Consider the following 17,505-nt stretch of genomic DNA (forward strand, 5'->3'; position numbering starts at 1 on the left):
TCAATGAATTATTAACTTTCCAAAACAAATTTTCTTCGATATTGTCCAAAACTTATTTGAGCAGAAACCATTATTTTTGAAGAAATCTCGCACTACAAGAGGAAATCCAAAAAATAGTACATTTTCTAAAAAAAAAATTTTTTTTATGTTTTTGGCAAAAAAGTTTTCTTTTTAAACTTATTTTTTTAATGGTGAAACTGCCGCTTGGAAATATATTTACAGCGGAATTTCTGCGGTGAGTAATGAGAGTTTCCAGTTTTTATCGCCGTGAGGTCGCAAGTAAATTTTGCAACGGTATTTCAGTATGAAATCGGGTCTTAATTTTCAAGTGAGTGGCAGTGTGGTCGTTTTTTGCCTGCAGACCCACAATTTATTTATTTTGCGCGAAAGCTATGCGGAATTTACCCGAAACATAAGATTTGAATTTGACCAATCAGAGGGCCGAAACCGTCTAGACGTGAGCGTAAAAATACTATCAGATAATGATTGGATTATTTGTATAGCGCCGTTTTCGTGAGAAAATCACCTCAAGGGCGCTTAACAACTTAATTTATGCATTTAATCTTGTCCTATCAATAAGAATTAAAATGTATTTCTTGTCGCTTATTACTAAGTCTCATAGTTAGTGAATTTTAACTAGTGTCTTATAACTAAGATTAATGTCGAGTGATTGACAACTAATGACTTTAAACGAAATACGAAAATTATTCAAATAATTACAGAAAATCGTGTTATATTTTGCTAAGATATGGTTAAAACCAGCTGGAATCGAACCAGGTTATGAATTGGCTAGCTCAGTGAAAAGGTAGGCAGATGAAACTCGTGTACTATCAGGGGTGAGCAGCTCCTTTAATCATCAGCTCGTCCATCGGTTAGGAGGTTGGAAAGGTCAACAGACAATAATAACACATGAGTAGAAAGGCACAAGGTATATTAATCATCTCGAGAAATACAGGGTTGACATAGATCTCTACTCTCTCTCTATAACTTGACGACCAGATAAAACGTGGATCTTACATGAATTTATATGGTTTGAACACAAGAAAGGGGTATACTGAAAGCTTACGATTCGCCTTGAGATGAGGTATGGTACATCAGGCCGAGCTGGTCCTTCCCGCGCCAAAAAGGCCCGGTGGTACTGTCGAGGTGAAGTTGAAACACAAGATGCTTCGACGGAAGCGTGGTCCCGGCGAACAAGGGTTAATCTTGGGATGTAGAATCATGTTTACGAATGATACGGCAAACTATTGATTACAATAATTGAGTTGGTTTAAACACGCGAGAACTACGTGAGGTTCGGGTGAATTAATAATTGCCAACTGTAAGAGCGCGTGACTTTATTACAAGCCGGAACAAGATCGCGTCTAATATCGCGTAATTATGCGCGCCATACATGGCGAGCGTTGCAGTTTTGCTCTGCGAGAGACACTGTTATCGGTCCCGAGGTCGGTTTTTGACTGCCAGGGCGGCCGGTAACGATCAGTGTTGAGCCGAAGACGCTCTGTGTGGTCCGTGCCGAACACGCGGCGACCAGCTGCGAGAATAAGTTGGGGTAACCAAGCCCCATTTAATTGTAGGGTAACCATCCTTTTAATTGTAGGGGGATTATATTACGTAACAATTTATAAAAAACCCTATTGCTTATAAAAAAATACTTTACAAATAAAATAAATAAGACAAAAACAGAACTTGAATATAACTTTCGCAGAACTCGGATATAAAATAAAAATTTGATGAATTATTAAAATTCTGTGAAACAATTTGCCCATGATAATGGAGCGCTTTGAAAAGATGGTTTTCAAGAAGATTTGTCAAGATAAGATTGGTTATTCTGGAATTGCCGCGTGGTAAATGCTGGTTTCTTGTGGGCGTTTTTTTTTACAGCTATCTCTTTTTGCAGGCCGAAGTATTCATCAAATAAACAAAATAAATTACTACTTTCGTATTTTACTTCCAACTGTTCGAAAGAGAGTTGTAAGGATTCAGCAATATAGATTAACCTAATTTCACAGTTATTGTAGACCTGGGGAGAAACTTAATTAATGGAAATCGCTATTTTGATTGAGAAGAAGTGATTGTACTTAATAATGATGTCTTTAATTAACTGAAAATGGTGTGAAATAATACAATTAAAAGGTTCTGGTTTTATATATGATATTGAAATTTATTAAAAAAAAAGAATTTTGTGGATCGCCATAATTTACAATATAAATGCAAAAATTAGTTTTAGATGGGTTAAATTATATCAAATTCAACCGGTTTCGGAAGAAAGAAGGGTTTTTCGTGAGAGAATATTAAAACTAAGTCGTAAATCGAAATACACGGAATCTTTTAACCCTATCCTAGACATATTTCAAGTAAGCCATTTTGTGCTTCCAAGAAATCCCCTAATTATCCCTTTTCCTTTGTTCACCTCTCACTATAACTCTTAATAATTTATATAGATGCAATGCATTCTTTGAGCCACTTTATAAAAAACGAGTGTTTAATAAATTTAAGTAGGCTTTAACAAATCAATGTTTATGTTGTGATTTATGAAATTTTGTTTTTTAAAACCTGTTCATATTTATGTTTTGTAAATCTACTATCATAATTCACTTATACGGTGCAGTTCGGGGCATTACTTTTTAACTGTACGTGATAAACATAATTTAAAAAACGTTTGATATAAAAATATAGATAATAAAAATATAGGTAGGACGTAATAAGTCATTAAAATTTCTGAACTCTTATGAACTGATTATATTTTTAGGATTTAAAAAAAAAATTATTAAGAAATTTAAATGCGCGAATTATGCGATTCAAAAGTGGCATATTATGGCGTACGATCACTCAAGACGTTTTGGAAACTCGGCGTAATATGTTGAAAATCACTCGAGTGGATGTTGAAAATCTTCACTGATTTCTTGCTCAAGCAAAATATTACCATGATAAATTTTATTTACTGCATATGTAATTGCGCGTTGTTTATTTTGTTTGGTTATTCGTCTCCCATTGCTTCTTTCAAGTGTATTGTCATATTCTAAGGATGAAATTACGACTCAAAAATGTTTTAACGAGAGACTTTACTTGCGGCGACAATTGAAATAAACAAATTTAAAAAATGTCTCACTAGTGTGGCGTCGCTCGTTTGTGCACCTCCATATACTGTAATAGATTTTGATGCATGCAACAATTGCAACGTAACTATTGTCTCTATAAGTTTAGATTAATTCAATGCACTTCAATTGATAACAATACCTGAAAAGATATTGATGCGTTTTGCTTTTTGATGTGTCATTAAAAAGTGTCCTGAAACTATGTTTTGTACTGAAAGCTTTATAATGAAATCATTTCAGTTCTTAATTATTTGAAAATAGATGTACCTTATTTGTATGCTATCTTAATGGCTTTTAAATACATGAAATACCCGACAGTGGCAGAAAAACACATTAATTGGGAACAGTAGTAGTTGACAGTGAAAAACGACACTGTGGGTAAAGTACGTAAATAATTCCACATGCAGTTAGTAGGTGAGTCTAGCAAACATGTAAATGTAATTGTACGTAATGGTATCATTTACGCGTATACGAGGGTAATCCCATAAATAAATTCTCCAATGTTCTGGAGACGCAGGGAAACTTTTAATGCTGCTATTGGCAACATTGTTGTGTCTTTTACTTCCCCCAAAAAACCTTCAAAAACTTTGCTACAACACTCAGTCTTGACTGGGCAGCCTTTTGTAATGAAGCTCCCGCTGTGTGTTACCGCCAAATGAGAAATTCACTCAGTTTTTCAAAAGTTCTATAACCAATTGAAATGTATCGCTTTGACGGAAGTGTACGGCTAGTCGTGCATGGATTTCAATAACGTCTTAAGAGTGGTATAAGGAGTTAGTAGCTGGTCGTGATGAAATTCACGACGAAGCATCAAGCGGGAGACCGTCATTTTTTAACAAGTCAGTCGTGAAGTTTAAGCAAACCATGCGTGAATATCGACGGATCACTCTGTTTGATCTGTGCAATTTGGTTCCTGAAGTTTCCCGTAGCAATATTCATAGGATTTTGACGGAAAAGTTGCAATGTCGGAAGGAGTACTCAAGATGGGTCTCTCGAATGCTCACAGAAGATCAAAATATCGCTCCAGCAACGATGAGAATGTGAAAGATGAGGTTCAACGCTTTCTCAACTACGTGGAGGCGAGCTGATAAGATGAGCTTACAAAAATTGCCGAAGCGATTACAAAAATGTATCGAACGAAATGCCATTATGGAGAAAAACAGATTAATAGTCACGCTTAAAAATGTATAAGAATTATTAAAATATAAACAAAAGAGACATTACTTTTGGAATTACCCTCGTACTATATACTTACGCTTTCGGTATAAATGGAAATAATTGCTTTTCCAAATCGGAAAATAATGCATTAGACGTGTTTCAATATGTATTTACATGCCGCGCATGATGCAATGGAAAATTCATGAAATGATTACGTGTACTTTGTTGCTACATGCACCTATAGATGTATAAAAATCATAGAGTAATAAAAATCAAGGTTGTTAAATAAATTTTTAAAATGTTTTTATAGGTTTCAATAAAAACATTTTTTTTACTTAGGCAGAAGGGTTTCTTAATCCGGATTCTTCCGCTAACAGAGTGACTGCTTTAAACTCCTGAGCTCTGTCGATGAACATCGGACCAGTCGTAAATTTTCATTAGACGTACCTAATTAAAATATACTATTTATTCTAGGGCAGAGCCGTGAAAAATCATGGATATTGTAGTTGTAGGATTTTTAGCAAAAAATATTTGCCTCAGGATCAATCTGATATTGAAAAGTTATTGATTTTACTGTGCTAGACCCCTTGAATTCCTAGAATTCCTTGTTACTAATATCTTTCTCAGGTTCCTTTATTTTGTCTATATAATGTAATTACGCGATACGATGAACGTAATAAAGTTTGTTCCCTTATCTTCAGTCGTCTTTTTCCACTTCATCTAATACTCACATAAATATTACCAGTTAACTTGTAAATAAATAATTTCACCTCACGTCTTAGTCTCAACCTCTTTCTGAAGACTCAGAATCTCTTTTATACAATTCAATGCTGAATTTACTTTATAAGAATAGATAGTCATCTTTTTGTATTTGTTGAATTTGTATTATTAGTTTTTTGAAAATTTTTACTCTGCGAATACAGACTGGATAAATTTTTTAAACTGTGATTTTTTTTTCTGACATAAGAAATTTTTACATCAATTTTTATTTAAAAATTGTAAACATTACTTTTTTTAAATTCTTTTGAGAAAGTTACTTGTTATTTCTATATATTAATAAGAACTTTCTTTTGTAAATTTATTTTTTATTTTTATTAAACGTTTATTTTTTTTACGTATTGATTTGAGTGGTTTCCTATTAGTATTATTATTTTGGCGACCCGTGAAAAATCATAGGATATTCCGAATTCTTGACAAATGAGTTTCAATTTTACTATCCCGCTCGCGCACTTGGCAGTGTCAGTATGATCGCCGCTTTCTTCAGAATTACATTCAACCGCTGAACCACGCAAGTTTCACTCGCCGCCTTTACGCAGGAACTATTGCCTAATTAATTTCGCAGCCCGCCTTTTTGTGAGTGCCGCGCGTATCATTTACATGACGAACCACTAATACGCTATTTTGCGAATGAACATTAATTGGATGAAGCAGAGAATTTTATTCTAAACACATGGAAAGTCCTTCTTCTTTCCTTTTTACTTTGTGCAGTGGTCATTTATACTTTCATGGCGTGTCAGATCGGGAGAGGATAGTTTGGGGAGACCTTTTCCAACTGGGGTATCGATTCTACAATCCAGGCCACTCGCAATCACCGTCGAAAGTACATACATTGGTCGATATTCTTATTCTTGAGTCTCGTCGAAGGTAAATAATTACACACGCCGTAGTCTCTCAACCCATCGCCGGGTGTGTGGGAGGGATGTATTCGGTGACCGGATAAATTATCACAATGATAATTCATCACATCTTTAAAAAGTTATATAGAGTGATGGAAAGTGATGAAACAAAAACTTTATTAACTGTGTTAAGTAGGTTAGGTTAGGTTCAATTTTTTTTTCATCATTTCTAATGACTCTATATCACTTTTTTAAGGTGTGTTGAATTTTCACTGTCTTGAGTTATCATGGAACCATATTCATATGTCCGTCACTCCTGAACACACTGATCCCTAGACTCTGACCCAACCCTCATACATTTTACCTTCCCAGAACTTATTCTCCTTCCTTTCCTTAAAAAAGACCCCACAGAGAATCCCAAAAGATGATATAGGCCCCGAGTAAAATGATTTTCCTCAGGGCCTCCAGTGTAAAATATACCCCATGTTAAAAAAATCTCCCTTTTCCCATAAAAATTGAAAGGTTGCGAAGTAATATGAATAAACGAAGTTTTCCTAGAAAAATTTACAAAGAAAAGTACGGGTTTCGTGAAAAGATAAATAAAGGCTTTTGGTTCGTTTTCCTATTTTATTTAAACCTTGTTTTTTACAAACGCTAGACTATTTTAGATATAACTTTTCAATAATAAAGTGGCAGTAAGTTTGCCTATCATCTGATATTATCTACATAAGAAAAATTGCAACCCCTCCTTTCTCTTAGGATGATTTATGTTCACCGTCGTTTTTCTCTTTACGATCCTCTATCCTTTAACTAGTCTGAAAAATATATTGGATAGTAAATAACCATTCAAAATCCTTAACAATGAATTACTAGCGCTAACTCTTCAATTCAATAACTTCTCACGATTTAAACGTTTATTATATTATTGAATGCTGCTCGATGCAAATTTTGCTCAATTGCACTCTCCGTCCCAAAGGAAATTATTAAAAACCCCGTACTCAATCCTCATATGAACCAAACTTTGCATAATAAAATGTCGCTACTTCTCCAAAGAAGCAAAGCTAGTAGTCTATAATGGAGTGCTGTTACCTACCCTGATGTATGGTAGTGAGGCGTGGAACTGGCAAAAGAAGGAAAAACTAGACTGAATTATACTTTCTCACCTTCCTCTTTCCCATCTCCTTCCCTTTGCATACCGTTCAGCATCAAATTCAAATTTAAAAACATATTTATTGCACACAAATACAGAGTACAAAGGGTATAGCTTATAGGTTACATCCTATTTCTTCCAACTAACGCAAAACATATCCCAATTGGAAGCTGTTGGGACTTTTCTGCGGTATTCACAAAAAAACGTAGTTCATGCAATCAAAAATGTAGGTAGGTACGAAAAATATGAGACAAAATGCTATCCTTTTTTACGACAATTTTAACTATCAGACCAACCTATAAATAGACTGCATAATTTTGGTAATATGTAGATATCGGAATGTAAAAAATGTAAGCAAACGGTTGTTGAAAAGTGCATGTTTACCATTATATAATCAATCTATGTAAAACTACGAGTACTTGAATTTCGATTTTGTTTTCATTAAGCAAAAATTAACTCAATTCCCGACATCCGATGACAATGCATGCTTAGTTAACTATGTATTCTTTTAGTGACAATCACGCACACACACGCACTTTACGCATTTTTAGGTCGAGGTTGAAAATTGAAAATAAATGTACATATTAAACTAAAAAAAGTATTGTTTTTTTTCTATATTTCTGCATTTATTTTTATTTGCTTATTTATTTTATGTTTACACTATATACGCATACATTTGCTAATAATGCTTATTTTCATTGAACATGTGTGATTTCTGTGTAATTTCACACATTTTTATGCTATATAACTAATTTTATAAATCTATACCATGTATTATCTACCATTGTAACGAGAGAAATGCATTTTATTAATTTCATGTAAAAGCCCATTAGGGCGTAAATGAACTCACTTTGTCTCTGGCACGAAGAGTTGTGTTTAATCTCCCGCTGCAGCCCCTTCCACAGCTTGCTGACGATAAGGGAGTAAGCCAGACTCATGATGAGGAGTGGCAGCAGGAGCAAGGTGCAATCCAGGAATAGGTTATAGGCCTGCTCTGAACCCACGCTTGGCCACTCCTCGCGGCACTTGAATCCTGGAAGATTAAAAATTTATTAGGGCTTTTACATACATATTTAACAATATTTAAGAAATTATACTCTTTATAGTGCAGGAAATGACTGTTAAAAACAAATATATAAATAAAAATGTTGTTGAATTTGATCCACACAATATGAGGATACAAAATATAAAAATAAAAATCCAAAATATTTTTTTTCTTTCAGCCGACAAGATACTGTTAACGTGCAAAATACTGTAATACTGTCAATTTAAAAAGCTTTATCAAAATATTCCCCTACTTGATGAAAAAAAAACTTCAATAAGGTATGCTTATATAATGAAATTGATGCACTAAATATATCAACAACTTCGGAGTATTTGTTTCCTAGCTGTTGAATCCGTCGCATAGGAGTGTGATGTTGGGACGTTGATATCGAATTGCTACAATAATATGGTAGATACTGCCTTCTTCTTGTTACTGACCTGATTTTAATTGACCTCAAAATGATTATTATTTCATAAATTCAGAGCATACTGAAGGAACTCATTTCATCTAGAAGATTTTTTCAATAGGTTTCACGCTTTAAGGGTCTACTTTGTTTGACAAAATGGGTAAAGACCATTCTTCGCATCCCAACTTACAAATTTAACCAGCTACATGCTTGTATTTTGTATCATGAACATTATTGCCTTGGGTCGTAATGTATATGAAGTAAAATACATTGTTTTATGCCTTGTAAAATGTCAGGCCTCCGTATTCAAGGGTCAGGCTCTCGAGTAGCAATCCGAAGGATGCGGGTTAAAATTTCGGCGTGCGCATATAAATATAATTTGGTTAATTTGTTTACTTTCACAATTTATTAATGAAAATTAATACACTTGTGACACGTTCCAGAATGGATAATACTCTCAATATCATCCTGATAATCAGAACTGAAACATCGCTTGAAATGGATTTAGCCATGTCTGGTTACCAGATTTAAATAACCATGTTAGTCCCCACCCTCCTCTTTACAATCTCCTTCCTTTTGCCACTTCTTTAGCCTCATAACATACCCTAATTGGGGATGCCATTGTCTCATTGACTCCAAACGGTTAGGAGTAGTAGGGACTCTTGTGCAGTATTCACATAAAACAAAAATATATGGCGTTTGTCCAAATAACAAGCGCGGGGGAAAGCGACTTAATATTTATAATTTACGCAGCCAACCTTAGGCGTAGAACCGTAAATATTCTAATTTGTTAATTGTTGTTATTTAGTAACCTGTAATGTTTCACGGCAGTTGCTACATTTGTCAGTGTGCCTAATATATCATGAAATTTGTGCCAACAATTTACTGGAAAGTTTAAGTAATAAATTAATTACTTGATCCGATATTAACTGCTTACTCAAAACGCCAAGCTAATATTTAGGCTGAAATAAGCTAAATTCAGTAATTTAACGAGGTTTGTATTGAATCGACGTAAAGTTATCATTTGAACCTTTATTTATTCACTTGTATAAATATATTCGAAATGAGCACTATTTATTTAATTCACCAAGGCATTAGGGTTTTTACATAAAATAAGAAGTAATTACTTTCATGAATTTTGAATGCACCAAATTAGGTTATGTAATATAAATATGAATTATGTTGTATTTAATCTCAGATACACAAAAGCGATATGCAGTTTAAATTATTCATGCTGGTACCATAGCAAACAATAGAATATTTAAAAAAAAATGAATCAATGGAATCAATCAATCTACTCGGAGATAAGTACAGCATATACAAACAAGAGAGAATTTATTGATACCTGACAAGAGTAAATAGCAAAAATCAAAATAAAAATATAAAGTAAGTTGTTTGGTAAATATTAACATACAAAGTAATTAATAGATTTCATACAAATAATATTAACCAACCCAATTGTAAGAAACATCTGATTTCAATTTAAGTATGAAATAAATTACATTATCCTGAATATTAAATCATATATCACAAAGTGGATTATGTTATAATTCGAAGATTCTCTAGAAATGTCTGGAGCCAGTGAAAACATGGCATCCTCGATTGGGGTATGCTGTGAGGCTGAAAGTAGTAGGAGGTGAGAGGAGGAGGAGATGGGGAAAAGAAAGGTGACGGAGTACCAAGCTTTTTAAATCTGATCTTCAAACACGGCTAAAGCCATTTCAATCAATAATTCAATATTATCTCTAACAATAGACCTACATGTGTGCAGTCGTCAATACCGAAATTATGTGAATCTGTTCTGGTCTCAAAACTCTCCATGAGATCAATAAAATAATGTTGCACTGTCAACATGGTTTCAAGGCAAATAGATATACTCTAACAAACTTAATGATTTATCGGGAATATTTATTTAATAAAATAAATAATCGTCTTCAACAGACGTAGTGTACATAATGATTTCAATTTTAGTTTGGAATAAATTAAATTATCCTGAATATTATATCATAAATCACATTCGATTGGGTTATACTATTGACAGTATGATTAAAAGATTCTCTAGAATTTGATTTTGTGAGAATCTAAAAGAAAACACATTGAAAAAATGTTAATCAAAATGCCTTTTTTATGTGAATACCAAACCAAAGTCCTATCTGCTCGCAATTGTCTAGAGCCAGTGAGACCATGGCATCCCGGATTGGGGTATGTTGTGAAGCTGAAAGTAGTAGAGAGGGGAAGTAGATGGGGAAAAAGAAGATGGGGGAGTACCTTTGATATTCAGATCTGGTCACCAATCACGGTTAAAGACATTTCAATCAATGTTTCAATATTATCTCTAACTATATAAGTATGCAGTTGTCAATCTCGAAATTATTTGAATCTACTCTGCTCTCTAAACTGTCACGATCAATAAAATAATTTCACGCCGTTAACATGGTTTTATGGCAAATAAATCTACTCTTACCTTTTACCCTTTTACTCTTATCTTTTATATCAGGCATATTTATTTAATACAATGAAAAAACGTCTTCAAACAGACGTAGTGTACACCGACTCAATAAGGCTTTTGATAAAGTCTCACATAAAATTTTAATTGAAAAATTAAGAACCCTTGGAATAACGGGGAGTATTTTGAGATGGTTTGAAAGTTATCTAAACAAAATAAAAATATCAGTTAAACTCGATTCACACTTTTCACACCACTTTGAAGTCTTTGCCGGCGTTCCACAAGGGTCTCATTTGGGAGCGATGTTATTTTTCTTTTTGCTTTTGCTTTTGGTGTATTTACTGGTGATCTTAAAATTTGCAATACTATTACTAAATATAAAAAAAAATTACAATACTATTACTAATAAATTACAGATATTATCAATAAAATTTACTTGCGCATGCCGTGATTTGAACCCTTTAGCTCTCGACCACACTGGCCGTAGCAAAGGACTTTAGCCATGTTTAACAATCCAAATAACCAGCCAAGTATTTCTTTATCGTTGGTTTGTCCTTCTTCTTATTTTCCTTGCTTCCATGTCACAATAGTTAATCCTAAATGGTGAATGCCATGGTTCCACTCGCTTTTGGCAGTTGGTAATCTTGCGAGTTATCGCATACAACAGCAAAAAAATGTAGATACCTACGCACTTAAGGATATTTTTTAATTTTCACGATTTTACTTCTTCTATATATTTTCTTTCAATCTGTGAGCTTTTTTGACTTGAAAATACGATGAGCATTCTATTATGCATTTCTGACCACCTCTAGAGAAATGAATGCGACTTCTTGTCTTCTCCTTGCGGTGTAGTAAAATAAACTAGACGTGTTACCACTCTCCAGGAACGTATATTTTTTATGATGATGACCTAATTTAATTGGGATTCGATTATTATGTAGGTAATATAAATTCGTTTGAATAAATAGATTAATAAGAAGAAATAAGTATTTACAAAAGCAATTTAACGAAATGAACTAAAGAATATAAAGTCTAACGTTTCATGACTGAAAGCGAAATTACTGAATCATATTGATTTTACCGTAAACCTTAATGAATTAAAATCCAATTGCCGGGATTTGATGTGTTCGATAAGTGTTCATATTTTTTAAAGGATAAACGAAATTTTCCAAATATTTGAAAGTCTTTCTTATTTTCGACACGTATTTAAATTGGCTTCTTACAGGAAAATTATTTCACCTTTGTCATTATTTTTCACATAATTATTGCATCCCTACGATTTAGGTACTTAAATTGTATCTTGAATTTTGAGAAAAAATTAATTTTGTCTGTTGAATATTTGGCATTTCGGCCGCATATTCACTGATGTTCTTAGAAATAATGTTTTCAAATTAACATAAAAAACGAATGTAGAAGTAAAATCAAACTATTATTAAAAATATTATTTATAAGAAACAAAAACATGATAAATAAATTTTTAATTTTAAGCTTACTAATTTTATTTTTTTAAATTTAAAAAAATTACAATTTTGGTGATTTTCTCAACTACCAAACTAGGCTCATGTCCGTATTATGGTAGTCGTACATGATTTATGTAAGAATAACAATAATAATAACCATATGTCTACATAATTGGGATTTTATAACTTAATAACATGTATACTTGCGCAAAAAGATATTTTCGGAGTATGTCTAAAGTTATGAAAGACACATTCTCGTATAAAAGAGATAGCATGATTATGCCGACGTATAGGTAAATGGGAACGTCTGTTTTGTTATTGCTTCTGTAACCTTCCTTCAACTAACTTATAACTAACAAGTAACTTATAACCTTCAAGTAACTTGTACAATAGTACGACAGTGACAATAAAAATAATAAGTATTAGATCTTTCAAAGAATTATATACAAAACTGCAAAAATCAGTCATTTTAAATACATGTAGGATTACGAAAGATTTTTAAAAATATTTATATTGAGGGATCAGTAGGATTTATAGGTCCAGTTAGGAGTTCTACCGAGCCAAACCATGTGATATGAAAATATCTGAAGTCGGATAATACACATAATGTGGATTGACTAGATAATAGTGTGTGGAAGGGTTTAGTTTTTCCTGTGGGGAAGATTTAACCCGGATATAAAGTAGAAAAAAACATAACATTTATACAGCGGAGTTTTGTGTTATTTCACTTCACGTACGTTTTACTATAACAAACATTAAAATAATAATTGATCACTTAATTGTCATGGTCTTAAGAGTACTCCTACGGTGCGCCTTCCCTAATACAGATCAAATAATGTAACACAAAAATTTGCAGTATATACAAAGCGATGACAAGAGGACAAAAATATCACAGGATAGGACAATAATAATTGACATGATTTAAAAATGTACTGTACACACAAAGCGATGATAAGAGAAACAACAACAGCTATATAATACAGGACATAACAAGAAAATTAAAACTAAAACATAATATAAAACAGGAGGCAAACATTCTGATCAGACATTAGACTTATAAAGGTACAATATGAGGAAACCAAAACCAAACAATTGCCGGAAGCTTAAGAATGTGGTTTATTATGAAACATTGAAAACATGTTACGATTTCTGAATGATAGGATTTTGTTTATAGTAAGAGTACACCTATATTATAATATTTTAGTTTACCCATTATTTATAATAATAATTATCGAGTTAAGAAGTACCCCAAGTAAAACAGAAAAGTACAACATATTGGGCAGTAAAAAATTGGAATATTACATTTTGGAAACATTATTTTAGAAAAAGCAGGAAATCAAAGTTATAATTAAAGCTAAAATTAGCAAGAAGTAAAAATGCCGCTTTCTGTTAACATTACCTGGCTATCCCTAGGAGCCAACCGAAATGCTATGTGATTTTTGTCTAAAATATGTATTTTATTAAATTCAATACGAGTCACATACATTGGAATCCGTTGCGATGGACCAAATAATATCACTGGTATTTGGCAAAAGTGAGCAAATGGAGCATACAAAGTGATTAAGTCTTTCAACTTCTGTTTTTACACAGTTAAAATGTTTGCGTTTGGTCTCAAGCAATAAAGCATTCCTACTTACATCCACTATTTTTTACACAAAAGAACTAAATTACCCATTTTAAAAATAAAGATGTTAATTTATTCCAAAAAAATTCAGTTTGCTCCAAGTTACGACCCTCGGAAGATCGATACGGGTTTATAGATAACATTTCATGGAATTTAGATGGCGTGCCGATCGCCGATTACTTTTGCTGCTCTGCAAGAGCAGAATTGTTCGACAGAACAAAATAATGACCATTGTTACGTGTTGTTTTCAATTAACAGACCTAATCCTCGTGTTAAGTGGAAATCATGCTTCGATAAGATGTAATAGGCAGATTTAATTCTGAAATTAATGTTACTCGTATAATGTAAGATAGTAGATAATTTGAAATTGCGATACACAGCATGGAATTACAGTTGAATACGGTGCCACCAAATATTGAGTAAATACTTCTCATCTGCAAGATTTCATACACCGACCATTTATAAAGATTTGCGTTTAAAAACTATTTTTTGGGTTTGTTCAAAGAATTTCCTAATTTCTAAATCTGTGATAGTTTATTTCAAGATATGTTATTATGTTGGGCAAAGATATTAGATATATATTCTATCTTTGATATTGAGCCAGTCACTTAACAAAACTGAAATAATATAAGAACTTGAAAATCAATTTCGAAATTCAATGAATTTTTCAAATACTGTGAATCAACTGGCCCTTAGTCGCTGTGAACAGTTGCTTTTTCGTTGGTGTTTGGTTCGGGAACGATGACAAGTAAAAACTTTATCGATCGACCGTACTAGATAATTTAGATAAATTTGTTATAAAATTATTTATTATTTACCAAGTAACTAGTAAATGTTCTACCTGCGAATGTGGCGTTTTTCATAATAAGATTTATTTCTAGCTTTCCTTAATTGAAATACATAATTCATATTTATACGCAATCTCCATTCATTGAAATACTTCAATGTAACAATAGACTATTTGATGTAAGCAAGTGGAATTTAACCAAATTTTGCAAATTCGGTTCACTCTTGCTAATTATTTTTTGTATTATTCACATCCATTCTCAACAATATATTGTTGAGAATGTTCAACAAGAATCAACAATAGTTTAAAATGTCTGCAGTTTTACAAACGCACTATTTTGGTTTGTTTTAACATAATATTTCATACTTTACTAAAGTATTTAATTTTTTTTTTACAGTATTACCGCACAAGAGTCCCAACTGCTCCCGTCTGGAGCCAGTGAGACTATGGCATCCCCAATTGGAGTATGTTGTGAGGCTGAGGGTATTGGGGAGGGGAGGGAGATGGGGAAGAGGAAGGTGGGGAAGTACCTGGCTATTCAGATCTGGTCACCAAACACGGCTAAAGCCATTTCAAGCAACGTTTCAATTCTGAATGGTGGTCTTACACCAGGGCGATACTGAGAGTATCTTCCACTCTGGAACGTGCCGCAAATATACTATATATTATTTTAAATTAATTAATTGTGAAATAACACAAATTAATCAAATAAAATTTATTTGCGCACGCCGGGTTCGAACCCGCGACCTTCGGATCTGTAGTCAAAAGCGTATACCACTAGACCACGCCGGCCGTCATACGATTAATACGGTCACTTTACCAAATAACCCTTACGCCGATTAACTATAGATATACTTTAAAAAAGACACATCCAAATAACCAAAATATACTTTTTTATGTATGGCTTGAAAGTAAAAGAGCCTTTGTCCATTTGCAATTGACATTCATCAAATGCGTGAACAAACTTTCACTGATCAGTTTTATATTAAGTCAAAAAGCCAGGGTCTTCAGTAATATTGATTCAACGTAATGGTCTGGCCTTGGTTAATTTTAAAATACTGTTCCAACAGTCTTTGTGTAATTCTTATTTAGAAATTTTGGGACTAATTACCATATGTATTCATCTAATGGAGGGAAACAATTATACCAAGTCAGTGGACATCTTCAATTTATCTTACAAATATAAAATGTTTTAATGAATCAATTTAGTTCTGTACAATAAATAATGTACATTTTTTCATATGTAAAAGCCCCGAAAAGGGGGTTAATTAATAAATAATAAATAATGAATAAAGACATTGGCTTCGTAAATACAATAACTTCAATATAATGTTAGGTGGTCTTGGCTTTCCATGAAATAATACAACAAACGATACGTGCAGAAAATGTGATTCATTGATTCAGAAACTGTCCTTTATGACGGTGACAAATTATCCACATTAACTTAGATAAGCCATCACATAAACCTTGCTGACAGCCTTTAGCCCTTATTTGGGAAAAAAATACTCTGAGAAGCAAAAAGCAAAAGACCGCTTAGAATTCCCTACATCTTTCAGATTTACCAAACCCACTCACTCCTTTATTATCCATTTGTTTAGCATTCCTACTAGCAACTTCATCTACAGAATTATTTTATCATTAAAAAAGATGAAAGTATAAAAAAACTAAAGGAAATATTAAACAGAAAATAAAAAAGTTATCGGTCACAACAGTACGGGGAATTGAACCCAGATACTCTGGCTTATCGGAAAAAAAACTTTCCCAATTAAGACTATTTATATATGTATACTAATATGAGACCTTTTTACTTTCGATATTTTTAACCACCTCATATTTAAGCCTATATATATTATGAGGTTAGTCTCTCGTCTGTGATTAGTTTTACACAAATGTAATCATGTTAACATTGTTCTCAAACAACTATTTCTTCGCAGAATAAAACAGTTTATCGTGTTGAAATGTGATTTGATGTTTTCACACATTCGGCCTCAGATGATCTGCGCATTGACACTAGCGACGTCTTCAATATTTGAAAAATTAAAAACATTATTGTACTATTTATTTTCATATTAAGGCCTTTCCAGATGTAGGCGATATTTTTTGCCGCTGTGGTTAGTGAAATTTGAGTTGGTTTGGTTCTGTCATGGGTAGCGAAAAGTTGATATTCGTCTGTCTAGTGACTAGACAGACGAATATCAGCACGAACGTGACAGACTAGATTCTAGTCAGTCACGTTCGTGCTGACCGTGAATGTATACACTGTAATCGTACGTGACCAGTGAAAAAAGCTTCTTAATACTGAATTCGATAGCAATAGAGTCTGTTTCGTAAAACAAGCAAAAAGATACCACCTACACAGACGGTTAGCGGAATAGGCTTGGTTCTAGCTTCGCGTTTACCACAAAAGCTCACACAAATGCCCGGCAGAATACCACGTGATGATTTCCGCCACCCACACCGGAAGCGAAAATCGCTTATATTTTAATAGGCCTTTAATCATATAATAATCTGTGTACCACTATATTAAATTTCATTTAGTAACCAAATATCAATTTCACTTCGATCATCATTTTACAGTAGGATATTTACAAACTGGATAATAAACCATTTAATAGTATTTCATGATAGAACTAGCTACTATACGAGTATGTAAATATGTAACAACGATAACTTAATGGTGTACTTAGGACCTGTCCAAATGCTTCAACTAACCCA

At 33.1% G+C, this 17,505-nt stretch overlaps 1 protein-coding gene across 1 annotated transcript in view; it reads right to left on the reverse strand.

The window, feature by feature from the left end:
* Positions 1–17,505, reverse strand: part of LOC149423935 (cholecystokinin receptor type A-like) — a 264,990-nt gene that overhangs the window by 141,291 nt on the left and 106,194 nt on the right. The window contains exon 4 of the mRNA XM_089631931.1: positions 7,873–8,055. Within this exon, the coding sequence (XP_089488057.1) occupies positions 7,873–8,055 (183 nt within the window). The remainder of the gene's footprint in view (positions 1–7,872; positions 8,056–17,505) is intronic.

This window comes from Hesperophylax consimilis, chromosome 5 (genome assembly GCF_061612785.1).
Source record: "Hesperophylax consimilis isolate HC1 chromosome 5, BYU_Hcon_1.0, whole genome shotgun sequence".
In the NCBI taxonomy this organism is placed as follows: Eukaryota; Metazoa; Arthropoda; class Insecta; order Trichoptera; family Limnephilidae; genus Hesperophylax; species Hesperophylax consimilis.